The sequence below is a fragment of the Haliotis rufescens genome, unplaced genomic scaffold (genome assembly GCF_023055435.1).
Source record: "Haliotis rufescens isolate VD_foot unplaced genomic scaffold, xgHalRufe1.0.p SCAF_12, whole genome shotgun sequence".
Lineage (NCBI taxonomy): Eukaryota > Metazoa > Mollusca > Gastropoda > Lepetellida > Haliotidae > Haliotis > Haliotis rufescens.
Window position 1 is genome coordinate 5,816,725 of NW_025963802.1, and position 22,257 is coordinate 5,838,981.

The following is a 22,257-nucleotide window of genomic DNA, read 5'->3' on the forward strand; positions in this document are numbered from 1 at the left end:
ATTTATTTCCTTAAACTTCAGACACTTTTCTTTAATTTTGTACACTTCTTGCAACATCGTTTGTACATATACCTTGCAACAGGCCCCAACTCCCTCTTTTTCACTTGTATTGTGTACTGCCTCTTTTGGTGTTTTTTTCATTTTTCTATATTTTTGGGCATTGGGCATTCCTACTTTGTGGTCATTGATATCCAACAGCAGTTTGTGTGTGTTATTCAGACTATGGAAGGTTCGGGGTTCATTCCCCGGTCGCGTCATACCAAAAGACGTTAAAAGATGGTACTTGTTATTACCCTGCCTGGCGCTCGGCATTAAGGGGCTAAAACAAGGACTGGTCGGCTCGGAGTCAGTATACTGTGTCTGAGTGGGGTATTCATGTTAAACTGCGGCATGGTATCTCAGTGGGCTAGCACTATAAATCGGCATCAGTCCGGACTACAGTCCGTTTGACTCCAAATGAGAACGATGAATTGCAAAATAACTCGAAATCCAGAAAAGTGTATGAAACATCAATACGGTACTTGACCATGAATACCCTGTACCCAACAAAATCTGAATTTTGTTTATTTTAAGACCCATGACGGATGAAGTTCTTTAAGAAACTATCATGTAATTTTGTATAAAAATGTGTATATGACACGTAGGGGGGACACACCGTGGAAGGCACAGCGCAAGCACGCATGCACTGCACGTTCTGTGGTAGGGGAAACGACAGAGCGTTAGAGGGGCCGTCTCATGATAATTTCAGTCGCAATCTGACTCGCTCATGCCATAGATCTCGTCGTCGGAACTGCTGGTGCCTGAACCGACTGCAACTGTTATAGGTTGGACTGTTGCTGGCCGTGGCTCTTTCTCGTCAACGACTGTGGCCACACAACGCCTCCATGTTTCTACTGTTACCAGACCAAGGGTTTCCTTTACGAGTTGTTCAACGTCTCGTAATTTAGACGTTGTGTTCGATCGTCCAACGTCACCCTTGACGATGCCCCATACCAGCTCGATTTTATTCAGGTCACAGTGATAAGGTGGTAGTCATAAGACAGCGTGACCCTGACCCTTGATGTAACTGTCAACTTTATACACGGGGTCAGGTTTCATAGTTTTGATGATTTCATAGAGCTGTGGTTTCGTCGCTCGAGAAGGAAAGGTAATGTTCCTCCGATGCAGCCAAGTAACCATGTCTCCTTTACGGTTATTAGAGGTTGGAGTCTTGCTTTCCTGATCCTGCACACTATGATACGGTGCATTGTCCACAATGAGAGACTTGGTAGGCAAAGCAGGGACTAATTTATCTTTCACCCACTCCAGAAATACATTGCCGTTCATTTCTGTGTGGTAGTCCCTGTTGTCTTTGGCCTTGGATCTGAAGACGAGGTCACAGTCTGGGAGAAAAACCTGACTAGCAGAAACAGCATGGAGAACTATGAATCTTTCACCCTTTCCCATTGGTAACTTTCTACCAGACTCCTTACAGTCACCACTGGGTACCCCGTGGGTACACCGTGTGTGACGCATTTACCCATGTCTCATCAAAGAAGACGGGCTCATATCCTTCTTCACGTTTCTGCTTGATGGTGGAAGGTAATGATTTCGGAGACGAACAATGTCAGACCGTTCACACAACACAGCCCTATTTTCTCCAGTTATCTTTTTGTATTTGTAACCAAATGTATGCAACAGCTGCCATAGTTTGTACTTTGTAACATGTAAATCATGGTCAGTTTCAAGGTGTTTCTTCAAAATTCTTAGGGACAGGTACTTATTTTCTGAGTGCAGTTTAACAATTGCACGTCTGACTTGATCCCTCTGAAAACTGTCTAATTTATCAACCTTGCGTGGTTTTGACATATTCCCTACCTCCTTGACCTGACTATTTGTATCTCGTCGACATTTTTAAGTTTCTGAGGGGACATACCAAGAGCTTTTGAAGCTCGTTTCAAGAATTTATTAATTGCATAAAAAGGCTTTGCTCTTTCTGCTTCACTTCTAAAGAAATCATACACATTCAACATCAACTGTTTAACATCTGCTGAGTTGTGCATCTTGTCATTGAATGAACACGGTCACTGTGTAGCACGTGCAGACCGTGCTTGCGCTGTTCCTTCCACGGTTTGTCCCCCTACGTGTCATGTACACGTTTCTATACAAAATTACATGATAGTTTCTTAAAGAACTTCATCCGTCATGGGTCTTAAAATAAACAAAATTCAGATTTTGTTGGGTACAGGGTATTCATGGTCAAGTACCGTATTGATGTTTCATACACTTTTCTGGATTTCGAGTTATTTTGCAATTCATCGTTCTCATTTGGAGTCAAACGGACTGTAGTGGCGGGTACTACCGGTAGGGCATGCTTCCTCTTTTCGCGAACACCTGGTGTCATCGCTGTCATTTCAGTGGTCCATTCATATAAGTTTTAGGTATTTGCCCTTTACGCCCAAAGGAAGCTGTTTCGGCGGATAATCGAGACTGGTTGTTATCTTGCCTTGGCTTTTAATTAATAAATTTCATAAAGAACTTGTACAGCGTATTTTCCAATTAACAACAACTCAAACGCGCTTAGACCATGATTGATCTTGTCAAGGACTCTTGAAGAGACAGGTCTTGAGTGTCTTTTTTCAAGTTTGTCAGTTTTCTGATTCTTGGATTTCTTGTGGCAGATGACCAACTGCCATAAATTTTGGTTCGTGACTTTGCCACTTTTAGTCAAACATTAAAAACATGGCTATACATAAATATATTTATATTGTGATATAAGTGCTTTGTAACCTAAGCTTAGGGATTTCACCTTTTTTCACCGAAATATTTCTCAGTATATGGAGTTTACGGACAGGTTATTTTGGAATGCTATTTATGATACAGTATGAACGGTATTTCAGTTATCTCACAGGCTGTCAGATGAATGTGGGAGGAAAGTCCGATGTGTTGGTTGGTTGGTTGGTTGGTTGGTTTGTTGTTTAACGCCGCACTCAGCAAAATTCCAGCTATATGACGGCGGTCTGTAAACAATCGAGTCACCTTTTACCACAAGCATAGTCACCTTTTACGGCAAGCATGGGTTTCTGAAGACATATTCTACCCCGGAATCAAATCCGATGTGACGCAGATCTCAGACGTTTAGACAAACCTAGTAGACATAATCAGGGTGAACTGGATTCGAACCCATGCCAAAGGGACAGAACACTGGACCTACTTAACTTGTCCTTAATACCAGACATCCCAGTGATTGTCAAAACCACATTGCTGTCCAGATCCACGAGCGTGACAGCTGCCACAAACTTTCCCATGTGGATACAAAAAATATTATGGTAACACCGTTTTTCTTCTTATCAGATTTGTTTACCTTTCACTTATCATTCTATCTAATTGTTCAAGAGATCACTTAAAATAGTAATTTGGACTTCAACCATCTCTACAATATATTATCTGTAATGCAAGTTACACAATTCGGTCAACCAGCTGAGCTGCCACAGCATCCACAAAGCTGGAAAATGAGAAACAATTACAGAGAGTGACAAAGGTCATGTAACAGATGTGTGGAGGACAAGGGACTTCCATGACCCTTCAAGTCTCTAATAGTTAAATACTGCGTGACTCACTTGATAAAACCATGAAAGATTAGATTTGTTTGTTGTTTAACGCCGCACTCAGCAATATTCCACCTATATGACGGCGCTCTGTAAATAATCGAGTCTGGGCCAGACAATCCAGTGATTGACATTGTAATCATATCCCAATCTTCACGGGTCTGATGCATGTAATCTTATCCCATATGATGTCAGTGACTGGATTGTCTGGTCCAGACCCAAACTGCCGTCATATAGCTGGAATATTGCTGAGTGCGACGTTAAACAACAAACAAGTCACACAGTCCCAACAGGTTGAACGATCATCAGTAGACTGCTTGGGCTGAGTCAATATTCATATCAGTTACAGTAAACTACGGTTATAACGAATTCCACTTGGTAGGACCAAGAAATAGTTTGTTATGTCCATCAGTTCGTTATAAGCCTGTTGGTTTTTAACATAGTTTACTGAATCAGAAAGGCAGTCCTCACTACACAAGGGTTACTATGCTTGTCGTAAAAGGCGACTAACGGGATCGGGTGGTCAGGCTCGCAGACTTGGTTGATGCATGTCATCATCCCAATTGCGTGGATCGATGCTCATGATATCAATCACTGGATTGTCTGTTCCAGACTCGATTATTTACAGACCGCCGTCATATAGCTGGAATATTGCTGAGTGCGGTGTTAATTAACAAACCAACCAACCAACCAACCAACCAACATGCATCAACCAAGACAGCGAGCCTGACCACGCATCCCATTAGTCGCCTCCTGCAACAAGCATGGCTTGCTGAAGACATATTCTTGACTTGGATCTTCATGGGTGATTGGTGCGTTTGAACAGGTTCCCAGCATCAAATGCTTGTAGGAGACAACTACATAGATTGGTGGTCAGGTCATGACTTGTCAGATAGCATGTTATCACATCCCAAAGTTCCTGATATCAATGACTTCATTGTCTGGTTAAGACTTAATTAACTACAGGCCGCCCTCGATGGAGCAATGCTGAGAGTGGCCTTAAAACACACAGCAATGTTCCAGCTATATGATGGTGGCTGCAAATAATCAAATCTGGATGAGACACACATGTGATTTATATTGTGAGCAATATTACATGTAATCAACCCAGTCTGACGACCTGATCCATTAAATGCCTCTTTCGAAAAAAAAATACATTGCTGGTGACCAATTCTAACCAAGAAACCCTACTTGGCTAAAAACAAAACAAACCTTAAAAGGACAAATTAGAAAACAACAGTACATATTTATGTATGTTTTATTTATACATTATTTTGATACAAGCAATGTACATGTGAAACTCCAGATGTATCACAGAGAGTGGCCTGTCTGTACATAGTCACATGACCCTTCCCTAACAAAATCAGATCACTAAAACATCTCTCAAAATTAAAACATATCCCTTTTCCATATCTCTGTGTCAACATGCTTAATAACGAACATGTAAAACCCCAACACATTTGGAAGTGAATCCTATCAGCCATTTCAATGATAGATTGCTATTTGCTTTAGATGGCAACGGTTGATACACATTATCCTGGAGGATGAACTGAACTTTCACAAGGAGGGTGTGTCCAATTTCATAATTAAATCAGCTGTAACTGAAAAACTTCAGTTGAATGTCAATGTGTGAATCTATCATGATAAATGCTGTTTTCATTAGAGCGAAATGGACTAAAAAAATCCAAACTCTTTAAGCAGCCAGCAGCAACTATCAAAACCTTCAATATCATTGCAGGAATCTCTGTCCCTACTTGTATTCATCAAGCATATAAAACGTTTGTTGACAGTTGTAAGCATGTGAATTTCCAAATGTTGATCCTACATGAGCCAATTTACCTTGTGTACATTTTTCTGTGACAGTCTAAAATCAGAGTTGGGCAAACCTTCACCCCAATAGATCATGGTGGTCTAACTGGCTTTGAAAAATGTGAAATGTCAGTGTACTTTTTGGTTTACTTTCACAAAATGACCTGACAGAAATGAGGCAAATATTTATATAAGGTGTTCAAACTTTTTCAAATTCTTCGAACTGATGATTTTAGTTTTCCAGCAACTTTTGTGATACCAAACATACTTCCTATTGGACTGACACAGTCTTCACTAGAAACATTACCTTTGTAAAATATTGATGAATTATAGAGTAGAAATAACATTTGTCATGTATTAAAACCATCATGGATTATCCAGTGTATATGTCCATTCAATACCCTGGGCCCATTCACCACCATAGCTTAGTTTCAGAAGTGACGTCACAAGATCTATTTATATTACCACAAACTTAACATTGATTTTTAACTAATCAAAATGCTTCAGAATAGATCGAGCAAGCCCTCAAAATATTTATTCAAAACAGAAGGCTGTTATAAATGAATTTGTAGCTGGAAAAGATGTTTTGTGAGAACATTCACAGGGAAATGGTAGTCCATTTACAAGGCATTCTGGTTGTATTTAAGACAACACGCAAAAATCAAGTACTGTGAAATCACTGCTTGTTTCAGTCATGGAAGGAAAGTGTAATTTGACTGACATCAAATTTCAGCATCATGTCATATCAAACTGGAATTAAAACAAAGGTACAGTGACGAATAGGAGCCGGTTATATATAGAAGGATGGGCATATGATACACTTGATAATGAAGGACAGTATTTAAAAAGACTGTCATAATATGTGGCTTTAATAAGAACCATTTCTAACACTTTACTAAAATGAAAACCATGACACAAGTATTTCCCTGTCAATCAAAACCATATTTGCATGGGTTGTGCAAATATAGAACAGGTGCTTACTACAAAATAACACAATCACACAGCACTGAATGTTAGATATATTCGGACAGAGCAGTTAAATGAATCTTGATAAGAAACTGATCCAGGTGCAACAAAGAGGCAAACAGACAAGACACAGTCATCAGTGTCAATAAATATTCACTGGATACCAGCTTCATAGTCAGGATACAACTGTTTAGTTACTGCTTTAAGAAAAAAACAAAAAATCTAAAGGAGAAACCCAACGATTCTAATTTTTCAAACTTTTGGGCAAAATCATTTTTCCAGTATTTTCTTAAATACTTTTTCTACAATAAATGATTGCTAATTGATATAGTGTTCCAGTTTGTCTATAAAATGAAAACCTGTTTGCAGAATGTTCTGACAAATTTATATACCAATATGACAATTCAAGGTACCACTGGGGCACATGACACAGTGATGCAGAGTCCCAGAATGTCCAGCACTAGTTAAACATACACACATCGGTGACAGAATCTTTCTTTATGCAAGGGAAAGTGAAGAAATGTTTGAATGCTTTGTTCTACTGAACTATCAACTGGTTATCTGTAGGTTTAGTTCCTTACTTATCTGGGGAAAACAAGCATGAGTCAACACTTAAAAGGATTGACAAAATGGACCATTTGAGGAATCAAACACTGGCAATCTGAGAAGCATGTCAACACCTGATCCTTCAAACTACCTCAGTGCCTGAATTCCTTTGGACTTGATATTGTTTCAGAAAGAATAAAAGCAGCTTCTTTAAATTTACAATGTGATTTTCAATGCAGAATATGCTGAATTGGCATATCAAAAGTTGGAAAACAATGTAATATCACATTAGATTTCTTTGGCACTTTGACAACCGTTTCACAATTTCCAGTACAGCCGCTGATCATCATATTTATTATGTGTAGGCTCCTTCTTTTGCTACCAATACAAATCACTGCATGTAGATATATGTACATCACTTAACCCTTATCTTGTTCAAATTACACAGGGATCAGGGATAACCCTGAGAAGAGAAACACTGACCTGTGTTTGCACTGCATTTAAATGAGTATATAACCACGGAGAGTCCCCTACATTTGAAATGATTACAAATTCTATTAGCAGCCTTAATAACTACAACTGACCAGCTTCAATTTATTCGGATTTTCCCCTACAATTAATCCTCCATAAATGATAAAAGCAAAACTGAAATGCTTGTGGCTACCTGGTTCCTGCTATCATATCACCAATGGATGTGGTTTCAGCTAATTTGAAAGGGTCCAAAGCTGGGATTAATGACTGAATGAGTGAATAAATATTACTTTGTCACATCAGCAATTTCCCACCAACTGACGGCAACTGGGAATAATGTTTACATTTACTTCAGTTGAAGTTAGTGAATGAGTTAGGGTTAACTCCGCTTTGAAGAGTATTTCAGTTTTATCAGCATAACATGGAAGATAAGGCTGCAATGAGGTCTCAGACATTTACTGGTGTGGTGCTGACCAATCTCATTAGGATCAGATCTTGGTAATTGCTATTGCTACCCCTACACAAGGATCTGTGGACATCTTTCCATAAGCCATGTCAGAACAACCTTTGGTTAACTTTGACAACCAATGAAATGACAAACAGGAAGTCAACATTAGCCAATCAAAAAGCAGCTTCCTCGAGTTTACGGCACTTTTCAAGGTTGCACAATTACAAAACATTCTGAACTTTCAATTTCGTAATCTTTAAAGCAACACTCTAATTGGTTGGATGTAAGGTCATTCTGACGAGACCTGTAATGGTATGTCCTCGGATCTTTGTGTAGTGGTAGTGAGCACTAAGATCTGATTTTAATGAAATTGGGTGCCAACAAACCAAAAATCATGTCATCTGGGTTTCGAACCCATGAGGATTCTGGCACGTTTAAGGGATGCAACTCTGCACTGCGAACTGCAACACCTAAAGACAACTGGGCGACAAGTGCCCCCACTGGAGGTACAGAAGTATGGGCAAGAAACATGGACTAGAACACACATACACAGACACATGGATGAATCAGGGAGGAGCTGTACACCTTCCAGGACATAAATGCAGCCTGCTGGCATGGGTGGATCGGTTCCTCTGTTTAGGCCTCCACAACAAAGCATCATGCAGAGTCTGCTTAGAGGTCAATTTGAACTCTGGGATGCTAATTACATGTTCTTTCACATTTTGGGAGAAAAATACCTTTGATGGCAACACAACTAATCCACCTGATAAACATCACACTGTACACTTCTTTGGGACATTTTGGTGTGCATGTATAAAATCACACACCTATTCTGAATTCATAACATATCTTAGAGTACTAATGCTTTAAGGAAAACATTAATATTAATCAAAATTCAAACAAATAAAACAAGTCAGATTCTTGAAATCTTAAAATCAAACATTTTCACTAATGTACTATTTTTAACTTTCATAATAAAATTCATGTATTTCAGATTCTCAACCACAATATTTGTGATGGGGAAACATTGCGAACAGAATAGGCATCAATGAATGTAGATTTCAACTCAAAGGACATAAGAAAGAAAGAAATTGTTGCATAGGTGGGTTAGCATAAAGTAGACGAAACAAAGATCAGCATTATCACTCAATATGTACAGTACAGTACCATACACAACTCTGGTTGTCACGACAACTGCTCTGTACATTAACTCACATCTTTAAGGCAATGGTTTGGTAAGTCTATTCTTTCCTGGAACCCACCATGATTCTTCTTCCTGTTCTACAAAGTGACCTGAGAGCTATGACTGTCGCAAGTCAGATATTAACTCGATCCAATTGCCACTTCCACCTGACCCGACCCTATCCAACCTTGACCTGACCCGACCTTGACCTGTTTACCTTGCAGTAAGGTCTATGCATATCTGATTCTTTTCTAGAGTCATAAAGTAGTACTGAATCAAAGGGGAATAAGGTTTCAATAAAAAATAATATTTATTTGATTTTTAGGTCAAAAGTATAGCATACAATCAAAATGTATAATTTCCACACAAAAAAATACAAAAAATAATATTTACAAACCAAAGGTCCCTTCTGATGCCTGAATGTCTGTATATCAAAACGCTTTAACCACTAGGCTACCCACTAGGCTTGGGTCATAGGGCACCAATATAACCGGTCACTCTACAAACATGCCTGACAATAACTACCAATGCTGATAAAAGAAACGTGTTGTAAAAAACAAGGAGTACACTACAACATACATGTCATAAGTGTTAATTCAGCAGTTGTGACAAACTTTATAGTTCAGAGAGGAGTGCTTTTCTTCACACTACGCAGATGATAGTTAGTTAATAGAGGTTTGGTACAAGCGAATCAGGTCCTTTAGTATTACATATGAATGCCTAAACCACTAGGCTTTTTAAACCCACTAACTAAACAAGCAATGCAGAAAACCATGCACCCTCATAACCCAGCTCTTCAGATGTCTTGTTTCATAGGCATTACTTAGTTGACGGATAGTGACTCAATTTTTCCATAACATCGTCTTTATTCACTGTAAAGGCGACGTTTCAGGATAGATCTTAGGCTTCCTTGACAACTGTATAATGAATTATCTATTCTGAAACATTGTCTTAACAGTGAATAAAGAAGTTGTCCATAAAATATGTCTTTGTCTTCCAATGTCGACAATAGAGTGTAGTAACAACAGTCATAGCTTCAAGATCAGTCAGTATCACAGGGCCTGTATTCCCAGGTATCTAGACATTGCTCTGATAACTACCATTTAACCACTGACAGGATCATTTGACACAAGGCCTAGGGCTCACAACAGCTGTTTCATCTGGCCTCCCGTGTAAGCCAATCACATACAGATGTTACTTGTCATCTGGGTTGTTGACATATTGCGACACATGTATCATATCTGCTTCACCATCAAATTTTATCAGCACTTCCTGACTCCACACAGGACAAGTTCTGGTTAAGGCAAGTTGAACTGAAACCAAACAGACATGTGGGAAGATGCTAGTTCAAAGCTGGATCAGCACCATCACGATATTAGGGACACTCAGGTTCACCTTGTCACTAACAAGGTCTGTGTGTTGTCAAATAAAAAAATAAATCAACTCTGTGTCATTGTCATTACTTTTAGAGTGAATGAGTAAGTTGGGTTTAACACCACTTATAACAGCATTCCAGTTATATCAGGGCGCGTCAGCTTAATATGACAGGATAGCCGGAAGTGATGCAGGTGTCAGACGTTTACCACTTAGATGAAAGAGTGAGTGTGTGAGTGAGTGAGTATGGTTTTACGCCGCTTTTAGCAATATTACAGCAATATCACGGCGGGGACACCACAAATGGGCTTCACACATTGTACCCATGTCGGGAATCGAACCCGGGTCTTCGGCGTGATGAGCGAACACTTTAACCACCAGGCTACCCGACCGCCCCACCACTTAGATGAAACCCACAAACATTGGTTTGATGCTGACAAACCTAGAAACATAATCCTCGCAAACAGGGATTTGAACCCAGAATCATAGATCCCTGGCCTGCCCAAGGGATGCAACTCTGCACAGAGAATTGCAGTGCCTCAGCCAACATGGCCACCCATGCTCCCTCAAATAATCAGAAAAAAATCTATGTTCAGGACATGTTTGTTTACTGCCCTTTATCTTTAAGGAAATGTCAACCTCGGACACCGACTTGCTCAAAGGTTTAAGGGATTATCATGAATGTACAAGATGTTCTCTGGGAATACATGGCATAACATTTATTAATAAAACTTGACACATACATAATAAACCAATCTATATATGAAAATAGTGACAAACTTAATATCATCCTGACTATGGCATATAATGGACATGCAGCAATGATTCACAACTTTGGACATGAAAACATTTTCTTGCATACAATGGCATGACTTGATTTCAATGATCATTCATCTGTTACAAAAACAAGAGTTATCCCCCTTGTTTCATGACTATATGCAGGCACATGCTCCGTGTAATCGCAAACTCGTCATTAAACATTAGTCATTTTCTGTTCTGGTTTATTTTTTACATAACTTATAATTAAACAGCCTTCAACCACTGAGTGTACAGCACACACAGTGAAGTCAACAGAATAAAAAAAGTTGAATAATCAACAAATTAGAATTGGTCATTAATTGTGTGGGCAAAGATACTTCAAAACATTTTCTTAAAGATTTAACCTTATATATACTATTCAACATTTGCTGAGGACCAAAACAGTCATCTTTACTTGAAAATGTGGGCCGTAGCACATGTTGAGAAAAATAATTTTTGCATCCCTCAATCACCAAATCTTTGTCCTGTTTGTCATGACACTCCACAACTGCCAAAACAGTTCATCATCATGAAGAGTCTAAAATGTTTTTATTAACAACATTTAGATTACCATTTTATCAGAACCCTCCGAAAAATGATAAATTCATTTCTACCACCTGAAGTCTTCAATGGTATGACCATAAGAGTCTTCCAAGCCTCAAACCATTATGAATGACCAGTCCCTTAAAAATAATGATCTATCAAAATAAAATTACTGTTATCTTACTCGTTGAAAAGAAGGGCAGCTTTACACCAGCTCTACTGCCATGACCAGACCAAGGTCGGTGTTCAGTCATTACACATCTCGACTTCATACTTGCTTTAGGCCTTTATTGCAAATGTCTACCCTTACAAACCGATATTGAAAATCAATATAGGAAACTGAATATTCCATCTGTTTTGTAAACCAAGTCTATCAATACTTATAACTGTGTCCTTGTCCACTGAACATGCTGAACAGTTCCAGAACACTGTGCACCAATGGACTGACAGACATGAATATTCATAAAAAGCATGACTGATCTTTTTGTTGCCAGTAGTGAGTGAGTGAGTGAGTGAGTGCTTTGAGCAATATTCCAATAATATCACGACTGAGGACACTAGAAATGGGCTTCACACATTGTACCCATGTGGGGAATCTAACCCGGGTCTTCGGCATGAAATGCTTTAACCACTAGGCTACCTGACCGCCCCTTAGTTGCTATTATAAATTTTTGTATACATAGTAGTGCCAGCCAGTCTGTTTCGAATAGATCAAACACCACATTGTTTATCTGCTCATTCAAACATAATGATATATATATACTACTCAAAAGAAGTAAAGCACACCCATTTTTTTCATGTGGCTATAATTTATGTCATGGCGCTACTAACTATAGTCAAATAAAAAATATGGGGTGTTCTTTACTTCATTTCAGTAGTGAACAGTCTAACCACGTGAGACTACCCCACCCCTCTACCTCTTGAATGTATCCAAGCATACCTACAGGCTTAAATAGTGTTGACATATAAGGACCCCAAACTAATCGGACCTGCATTATCCCTAAATTGGACAGACTGATGTATATAAGTGCACCCAAACTAACATCTATGAAAGTTGCAAGACATTTTTTTTCATCATATTGCTTTATGTTTTGGTCTAACTTTTGTACATGATTAAATTCACAAGAGGCAAAACTAATGCAACATATGTTATAGTGCAAGTTAAACCTGCATCATCTGCGATTATCCAGTGTATTATATCTCATTTCTATGTGGACAAACACCCTTGACACATTCACTAGCTTTGTTTTGAACTGTATCTGAAAGACACATCACCAAATGTATCTATCAAATGAGATTACATCCATGAGCAAGTGAATTCCTATATGTGATAGAGAGATGGAGACCCAATCTCACTATAAGGAGATCTTTGTTCTCACTACCGCTAAACAAAGATCTGAGGACATCCCATTACAGGTTTTCTGATAATTAAACCTCGAGAAGATTGACACAGGGAATTTTGAACAATAGTTGTAGGAAGTACTGCTATACAATCCAAACCATCTATTAAACAATCCAGATTTTTCTTTTGTCCAGTTTTCTCATTTTGAATCAAGAAATTTGCAAAAGTAGTTTTCAAAGAATAGTCTGGAATGGAAGTCACCAGTTTGAAGCCAGTGCTTCCTTGCTCGGTCAAAGTTCACGAGAGGTTGTTCTAACCAGACCTGTAATAAGATGTTCTCAGATCTATGTGTAGCGGTAGTGTGCACGAAGATCTGATGGATGGAGACTTTGGGGGCGAATGTGTACAGGGTATTTATTCTAATAGAATGGAGATATAGTACCCTGGATAAGAGAGGATGAACCGAAGTGTGACCCTAACTATTGCACAATACAGTGGTTGACATCCAAATAAATCAGTTTCCGGAATTCCTGGTTCTGACTGGTTCTGATGCTTGAACCAAACAGCTGAACATCAGACAGCCCATACAGAGCTGCCTGCACAAAGCGTTCAACATTGACTTTCAGGATAAATACTATGTTCCAATTTATATTCAGATCTCTTGGATAATATTGTTCGATAATTCCAAAGCAGTTTTGACTGGTGAGGCTTTGAGGACTAAACATTATCTAAATTGATGACTCATTTACAAAATGTCTTTAACATGTTTGATGCCAGACTGTTTCATTTTCTCGTTGATGGTTTCTGTGTTGGACAATTATGCTAAATAGCAGGGATCCAAGTAATTTTATTTCTGGCGTTGACTTCAGGTTAATTTAAAATAAATCCTTAATCAAGTTAATAAAAGTTTCAAAATACAAGCAAAAGGAATACAAAATGCTTTCAAAAATAAAACAATATTTTACCTATCTTGTCATCCTAGCTTAACAAGAAAAGAAAATCATCTGCACTACTGATGATTTACTTTGTTTTTTAAATGACAACCAGAATATTGGAAAAACTGCTCAAACTACATTTTGACAACCAGTACATTATTATTATTATTTATTTATTTATTTTATTATTAGTATCATTATTATTATTATTATTATTAATGAAGTAATAATATTCTTTCAAATTCTTGATGAAAATAGTGATATAAATGAACGACTGTCAAATTACCTTAACCAAGCAAAAAAAATAACCAATGATAAATACAACAAAGAATTATATATATATATATATGATGATAAAAATGTTTGTGAGTCCTATCAACATGATCAAGCTGTTGCAGATGTTGGTTTAACTCAAACATCCTTGGACGTTGAATGATGAAATAAGCAGTAAATACCATCAATGTGCTCAGAGTAAAACCGAAAAAAAAGTTGAAAAAAAATACAACCCACACCAATTAAGTGAAAGCCATTTTTTCTATCACAAAATCAAGTCACACAGTGTCACAGATCACAATGATAAAATATGCCATATTTTCTTTAATTAACATACATGATACACTGGGACTAAAATATGGAATCTTGTCAGTTCTTACTTTAGGGTATACGATGGTTCCAACCTGTGCCAAACACAGATGGCGCCTGTATACAGAATCCTACCACAACCTATTCATGTCCATCTCATGACAATGTCTTGCATGACGACAAGAACAGAAAAATTCCCTGTATCAAAATACATGATTTCAACCTTGGAAAATACTTCACCAATTGATATCTGTGATAATTTACCATGGCAACCAAGATAATATCAGAAGACATATTGAACAGGACACCATGGTAACATGAAACCCTGTTCCTCTTGATGGATCGTCTTCTGTCACTGGTAAGTCTTAGAGCTACATCATCCAGATTCCTGTAATCCAAAATGGTTTATTTGTAAACAGCTTCGAGTCCTGCTTCCAGATCCTGTCACAGTATTTCCTGTTAAGTACATGGTTCTGTTACGAGCTGCATATTGTCGAGGGGTGGACCGCCAGTCTTGATGTAGCCACTATGATCCTCTTCCGGGGGCAGTCTGAGCAAGGCCACAAATGGAGCAAGGGAGATAACCCAATAACAACAACAAATCTTGGTGAATGTTCTGCTATACAGCATTCTGAAACACAAAGAGAGTATCATGAACAGATGAAACAGGGTTTTATGAACAGGTGAAACACAAAGAGAGTATCATGAACAGATGAAACAGGGTTTTATGAACAGGTGAAACACAAAGAGGGTATCATGAACAGGTGAAACAGTTTCATGAACAGGTGAAACACAAAGAGGGTATCATGAACAGGTGAAACAGGGTTTTATGAACAGGTGAAACACAAAGAGAGTATCATGAACAGGTGAATCAGGGTTTTATGAACAGGTGAAACACAAAGAGGGTATCATGAACAGATGAAACAGTTTCATGAACAGGTGAAACACAAAGAGAGTATCATGAACAGGTGAAACAGGGTTTTATGAACAGGTGAAACACAAAGAGAGTATCATGAACAGGTGAAACAGGGTTTTATGAACAGGTGAAACAGGGTTTTATGAACAGGTGAAACACAAAGAGAGTATCATGAACAGGTGAAACAGGGTTTATGAACAGGTGAAACAGTTTCATGAACAGGTGAAGCACAAAGAGGGTATCATGAACAGGTGAAACAGGGTTTTATGAACAGGTGAAACACAAAGAGGGTATCATGAACAGATGAAACAGGGTATCATGAACAGGTGAAATACAAAGAGGGTATCATGAACAGGTGAAACAGGGTTTTATGAACAGGTGAAACACAAAGAGGGTATCATGAACAGGTGAAACACAAAGAGGGTATCATGAACAGGTGAAACAGGGTTTTATGAACAGGTGAAACACAAAGAGGGTATCATGAACAGGTGAAACATGATTTCATGAACAGGGGAAACACAAAGAGGGTATCATGAATTGGTGAAACAGGGTTTTATGAACAGGTGAAACACAAAGAGGGTATCATGAACAGATGAAACAGGGTATCATGAACAGGTGAAATACAAAGAGGGTATCATGAACAGGTGAAACAGGGTTTTATGAACAGGTGAAACACAAAGAGGGTATCATGAACAGGTGAAACACAAAGAGGGTATCATGAACAGGTGAAACAGGGTTTTATGAACAGGTGAAACACAAAGAGGGTATCATGAACAGGTGAAACATGATTTCATGAACAGGGGAAACACAAAGAGGGTATCATGAATTGGTGAAACAAAAAAATGAACACGTTGGTTGGTTTGTTGTTTAACGCCGCATTCAGCAGTATTCCAGCTATATGGGGACGGTCTGTAAATAATCAAGTCTGGACCAGACAATAATTCAGTGATTAATATCATGGGCATCGATCCACACAATTGGGATCGATGACATGCATCAACCAAGTCAGCAAGCCTTGCCACCCGATCCCATTAGTCGCCTCTTACGACAAGCATAGTTGCCTTATACGGCAAGCATGGGTTGCTGAAGGCCTATTATCCCCCGGATCCTCAGGGTCTAATGAACAAGTGAAAAAGGGTCTAATGAACAAGTGAAAAAGGGTTTCATGAACAGGTGAAACAGGATTTCATGAACAGGTGGTACACAAATAGGGTGAACATGATAAAATGGTTTAATGAACAGGTGAAACAGAGGAGAGTATCATGAACAGGTGAAACAGAGAAAAGTATCATGAACAAGTGAAACAGGATTTCATGAACAGGTGAAACAAAAAGAGGGTATCATGAACAGGTGAAACAAAGAGGGTATTATAAACAGTGAAACATGATTTCATGAACATGATGAATAGGTGAAACAAAGAGAATAAATGTGAACCTCCAGTGAAACAGCATATCATGAACATTTGAGGAAACACAAGAACATCACAAACATGAGTAATTGTGTATGTTGCCTAATTCTGCACTCTGCAATATTCTGGCAATATGATGGCAACCTTCAAATAATCAAGTCTGGACAAGACATCCCGAGATTGAGACTGCGATCATCGATCCATGCCATTGGGATACCATGACATGCAATCAACCAAGTCTACAGCCTGACCACCCAATCCAAGTTTGTCACCTCTTACAGCAAGCAGTGCAGTGATGGACATGATGGAGGCTCTATTCTTGTTTGTTTGTTTTAATTTATTTTTTAATGCCGCACTCAGAAATATTCCACCCATATGACGGCGGTCTGGAAATAATCTGACAATCCCCCTATTCTAATATATGGAGGCCATATATGTTAACAATGACAAATGACAAATATTTGGGTTTTTTAACCAGTAAGATTGCAGTACATTTTGATTTTCAGTTATTTCCAATTTAACCATGCATTAACACCACACATTATCACAAATTAACCTTGAGGTAATGACAATGAATTTCTGCCTTGAAAAAACATGACACACATTCTCATGCCTTACCTTTTGCCAAGGTTTTTTATCCACGCCTTTATGATCAGGCAAATGTTTCCAATGACACTTATCACCATATATACAACCAGTCGTTCTCCAAAAATAACATTCATCACCATTTACAGGCCCACTTTGCTTTGGCTGATTTCGCACACTGAAAATAAAACACAGCATATATTAAACTCTGCACCCAGTAAGCACACATACATGTATGTAGAGGTTATGAAAAGAACTTTACTACGATATATTATCTGGGTGAGCTTGTAAAAAGATTAGGTGTTGATTGAAAGATTAAGTATAAAGCACAAGGCTAGAATAAATTAATCAGTGGATTTCATTCAAGGTCGGAAGAGAAGAAGGAGCAGTAGTTGGTTTTCTCAGAATAAACTGCAAGATGTTTAAATAAGACTATTGCTGGTTCCAAACAGAGGATAGGTGGTGACCGGTGATCACCATGGAAACGGAAAACATGATGCTGACAGCTCTAAATGAAACTGGAAACTGGATATCTCAGAATATATTTTGGAGCTGGGTAATGTGTTAGGTCTATGGTCCCCCATGCTTCCTGAAAATATCTTTCAAGACTTCATATGCTTGGCTATATCTGGTGTAGGTACAGGATGATCAATGCCCCAGGCAACCCCATGTACCAATGCCCTGGTTTGCTAGACCAACCCGAAAGATTTAGACGGAATTCCTATATGTACTTCTGACAGGTGTCAGGACACAGACAGTTTCCTACCCTGATACTTTGATGCTTATTGCACAGATTTGAAAGCCTTACTCAAATACATTAAATGTTTCACTACAGCGGTAGAAACTAACAGTTTCAGTCCACTAGTCCAAAAAATGATAGCATATAGCAGAACCTTTAAAAATGTCAAAATTCTACTAGTCCTTAGGATACCTTTACTATTGGGCAGTTTGGCAAGGACTATAGGACTAGTGCCAATTTCTAACCCTGCACTATAAGTTTTTACAAAGATATCTTACAATAAAACCAACAACAGGCCTTTCTATAAGAGAAAGGCACCACATTTCACACCCTGACATCACATTTCATGCCTTGACCAAAGAATGTGAAGAAAGTTGTTGAAAAATTTGAACTGAAGCAGAATCACAGCTGGTAATATAATGGATAAGAACAAAAAAACTTTATAGGAAATGTCACCATTGGGTTGATGTGTTTACAAACTTTAATGAAACTATTTCTGTTTTTCAATTTCTGCGAAGCAAAACAAGGACATGTATAGAACTGGTTTAGCTCATCAGAATGGTCATTTTGTCTAGGTATTAAAGCATAGCGGTCACAAGTACAGTTTCAGACTTTTAGTGGATGTCCTTATCCGGACATCTATTCAGAAATATAAAGGTTTCAGTTAAATTTAAATAGCTGCAAACAGTGTTCGAAATAACTTTAAAACCCAACAAGACAGTCGGTCAAGTGACCCATAAGTGTTGCCTGCCCATCTTCAAAGTTACCTTACCACGTTCAGGCATTATAAATATTGAAAAATCACAAAAACTAAGAGACAAATCGCGTCTTGATTCAGTTGAAATAATGATAACAATTACTTGAGAATCTACAAAGGTTATAATAAACTTGAATACATAAGTAGTCTTAAAATTATTTGCCAGACAGTCGGGCAGGGGGAGGAAAATTTCATGCAGCCCGACAGAAAAGTTACCAGCCACGGGCAGGTGGGCTGGCAGTTATTTCAGACACTGGCTGCAAAGACAGTAGCCATTTCTAGATCCACCATCAAATGTTAGAGGAGGGGACCATCACATGTTTCTGAAGGGGGGAGACAAAATGGCCGCAAATTCAACATGCACTTCCAGTTTTTTTATTTCCAAATTTACAGATTGATACGTGTGAAAAATCCTTATCAGAAGTGGGTGCACAAAATAGACCCACAAGGGTCTGTAGCTCACCTGTGTTATGAAGCTGTACGTTAATGACACTTCAACCTTACTTTGGTGCAAATATATCTATGTAGTGAGTTTAAGATAGATTAGTGCAAAGACTCCAAAGACTTGGGAACAGATTGAAAGAGTATTTCGGCAACATTGTTTAAGGGCAGCAATGGTGACTGCAAATAACAAGGTCTTGAACAAACTTTGATCTTCTTTACAAGAAGTTTAAACTTTCTGTTCCATTTCATGTTTTAAATATGAAAATAAATCTTGCAAATCAATTTTTGGAAAAAGCTGGTCTGCCATCCTTGGACAGTTTGGGTGTGCTTGAACTGATTCACTATTTTCTCCCCTATCCAAATGTGTAGTATGGACCATGCTGCCGACAGCCTGTTGTTCGAACCAGTTCTTTACAAAGTCAAAAAAATTAATTTTCCATGGCAACCCTACTTTTTCATTGCTTCCCATTGTATGAAGATAGGTTGATGAAACATGGTGGCAGGCTTATACATGGTGGGGGTCTAACATATAGTTTTCCAAATTTGCACCACTTTTTATTTCACTATGGTGACACCAAATTTGTTTATGCTTAAGAGTTGGTATAAAGTCAAAATTTAGAATATTGCTAAAAGTAAAGCGCACGGTAGGCCCCACTACCATCTATACCTGTGACAAATTTCAATACATTTTGAAAAAAGATGGCCCGAATGAAAGACATTAATCAGGAGCCTTGCCTGAAAATCAAATCGAAATTCTGTAAGAAAATTGTTTAGCAACAAAGCTGGGATCATTCATACAAATTTTCAGCTGTAGAGTTTCAGAGATGTCAAAAATTCAGAAACAATAGAAAAACAGTGAACATGAAAGTGTGAACATGGTTGTTTCAAAAATAAAAATGCAAAAAACAACATATTATATGTTATTCGAAAAAACACATACTTGCTGTATATTAAATAAAATATACAAAAACGATAAAGTTAAAGGTCATACCTGGACAAAAAAAATCACAATTTATAAAAAAACATATAACACACAAACTATTTTGAAAAAAATAGAAGTCATGTTTCCTTTCTCATATCAAACATGGAATACACAGATACAATTTTATTCTGATGCATATGGTATGACGAACAAAGTCTTTTGATACAATGGATACATAAAGTGTCTACATTTCTAACTAATAAATTTCCCTGATAATTATCCAGTCAGTGGGAATAAAATCAAGATCATTTCCACTGAACAAATTGTTCTGCTATAATGTGCTCTATGACTTTCAATGCATACTGCATGCCTTTTGGCACATTTGTACTTTCCCCCCTAGAGAAATGATGACAGATGAAGATGAGGATGATATATGCTCCAATTTGAATACATGTAACCTCAAACAAAACCTAAAGGTGAGGTTGTGCTCAACTGGTTAGACCTGTTTTACACATAACCAGGTTTTGGTTTGGGGAAACGTAGAAAGGATGCCAAATTCCCATTAAGAGATCCGCAATGATACAAACTCAACAGCTGCAGCATGTCTTAACAGACTGCAATCCCCAAGAGAGTTCACTCTCAACTCATACAAACCAAATTCCATTTTGGAGTACAAAATGTCCCAATAATACCTTTTTAAAAAATACAGATTCTTGAGGTTTGAGAGATTTTTATCCAAAGTAGTTGAAGTTCTATATTAAGTGTGAAATTTGAATGTTTACAGAGCACAGGTTATAAAACAGGTGAGCTTGTAACGCTACCCATTTAATCATTAAGTAGGAAACCTTGTTACATTTCATGCCAGAACTCAGTTTAAAGAACTTGATTTAACTTGCACTAGGTGCATGTTGACAAGGAAATCTTATTTCACCAGACAAAACCAGGTTGCACCCTCGTACCATAAATTTATCAAATTTATAAACTAGTTTAAATAAGAACTCAGGTCTCTGATGACTGTGTTATGAATTACATATAACAGCGATTTGTGATGCAGTACGGTAAAGGGAGCTTACAGATGTTGAGTGTGTGTTCCAAGATCCAAGAAAGGGTTAGTTGGACACAAATTTGAAGTTTTTTGAAGTAGAAATATATATCAGGTTGCATTTTCAAAAATAGGTTGCACTGGTGCATGTTTTATACAGCTATATCAAGCCCTGCACTCTAGTCTACCTTTTCACAAGAAGTGTGAGTGAGTGAGTGAGCTTGTGAACGTTTACATGTTTACTAAAGAGGTAAAACACTAGAGCATGGGTATAGTTCTGACAGACCACATATCAGGGTGAACCTTTTGAACGAAATTCAGATGAGGAACGCATCACGATTGATTATCTTGCACACCAAATGGTGAAGTGACATGTACACTAAAACTTTATTCAGATATCTAAACAATGAACTGATACAAATAACTCAAATCAATAACTGGAAATCAACTCATAATGCAAGCATAAAATTAATGCCCAAAACAGTGACTGCTTCACTCTTGTAATAACAAAAATGTTACCATGGTAATGTTTTGATTAACTTTTGATGTATTCTGATCGATTATATACTGCTACAAATAGTCCTGGTACACATAAGGACATGTTTACAATAAAATGACTGTAAATACCACAACCAGCGATAAGGCAGAATCTATGGACAAGATTTATCAATTGATCGAATTGTCAGATAGGAATTACTTTGAAGTTCATGGATCACAAAGTAGACACAATTTATGGATAACAACTTCTTTATTTTCTGTGAAGGTGACGTTTCGGTTTAGATCCTTATACATTGTCAAGCAAGATTTGTCAAGTAGTTTAAAAAACAGTGTCCAACTAACCACAAATTCAACTGAAATAA

The 22,257-nt window shown here is 37.9% G+C and overlaps 1 protein-coding gene across 4 annotated transcripts in view; it reads right to left on the minus strand.

Annotated features, from left to right (window-relative positions):
* Positions 1–10,975: 10,975 nt before the first annotated feature.
* The window catches only part of LOC124141253 (hsp70-Hsp90 organizing protein 3-like), a 56,714-nt gene continuing 45,432 nt past the window's right edge, over positions 10,976–22,257 (minus strand). For 2 of the 4 annotated variants that reach the window (XM_046509216.2, XM_046509219.2), the window contains 2 exons: positions 17,527–17,671; positions 10,976–15,215 (listed from right to left, as the gene is read on the minus strand). In XM_046509216.2, coding sequence (XP_046365172.1) covers positions 15,204–15,215; positions 17,527–17,671 — 157 coding nt within the window. In that variant the 3' untranslated portion in view covers positions 10,976–15,203. Of the gene's footprint in view, positions 15,216–17,526; positions 17,672–22,257 lie in introns of those variants that run through there. The other 2 variants (XM_046509217.2, XM_046509218.2) reach the window with 2 other exon arrangements.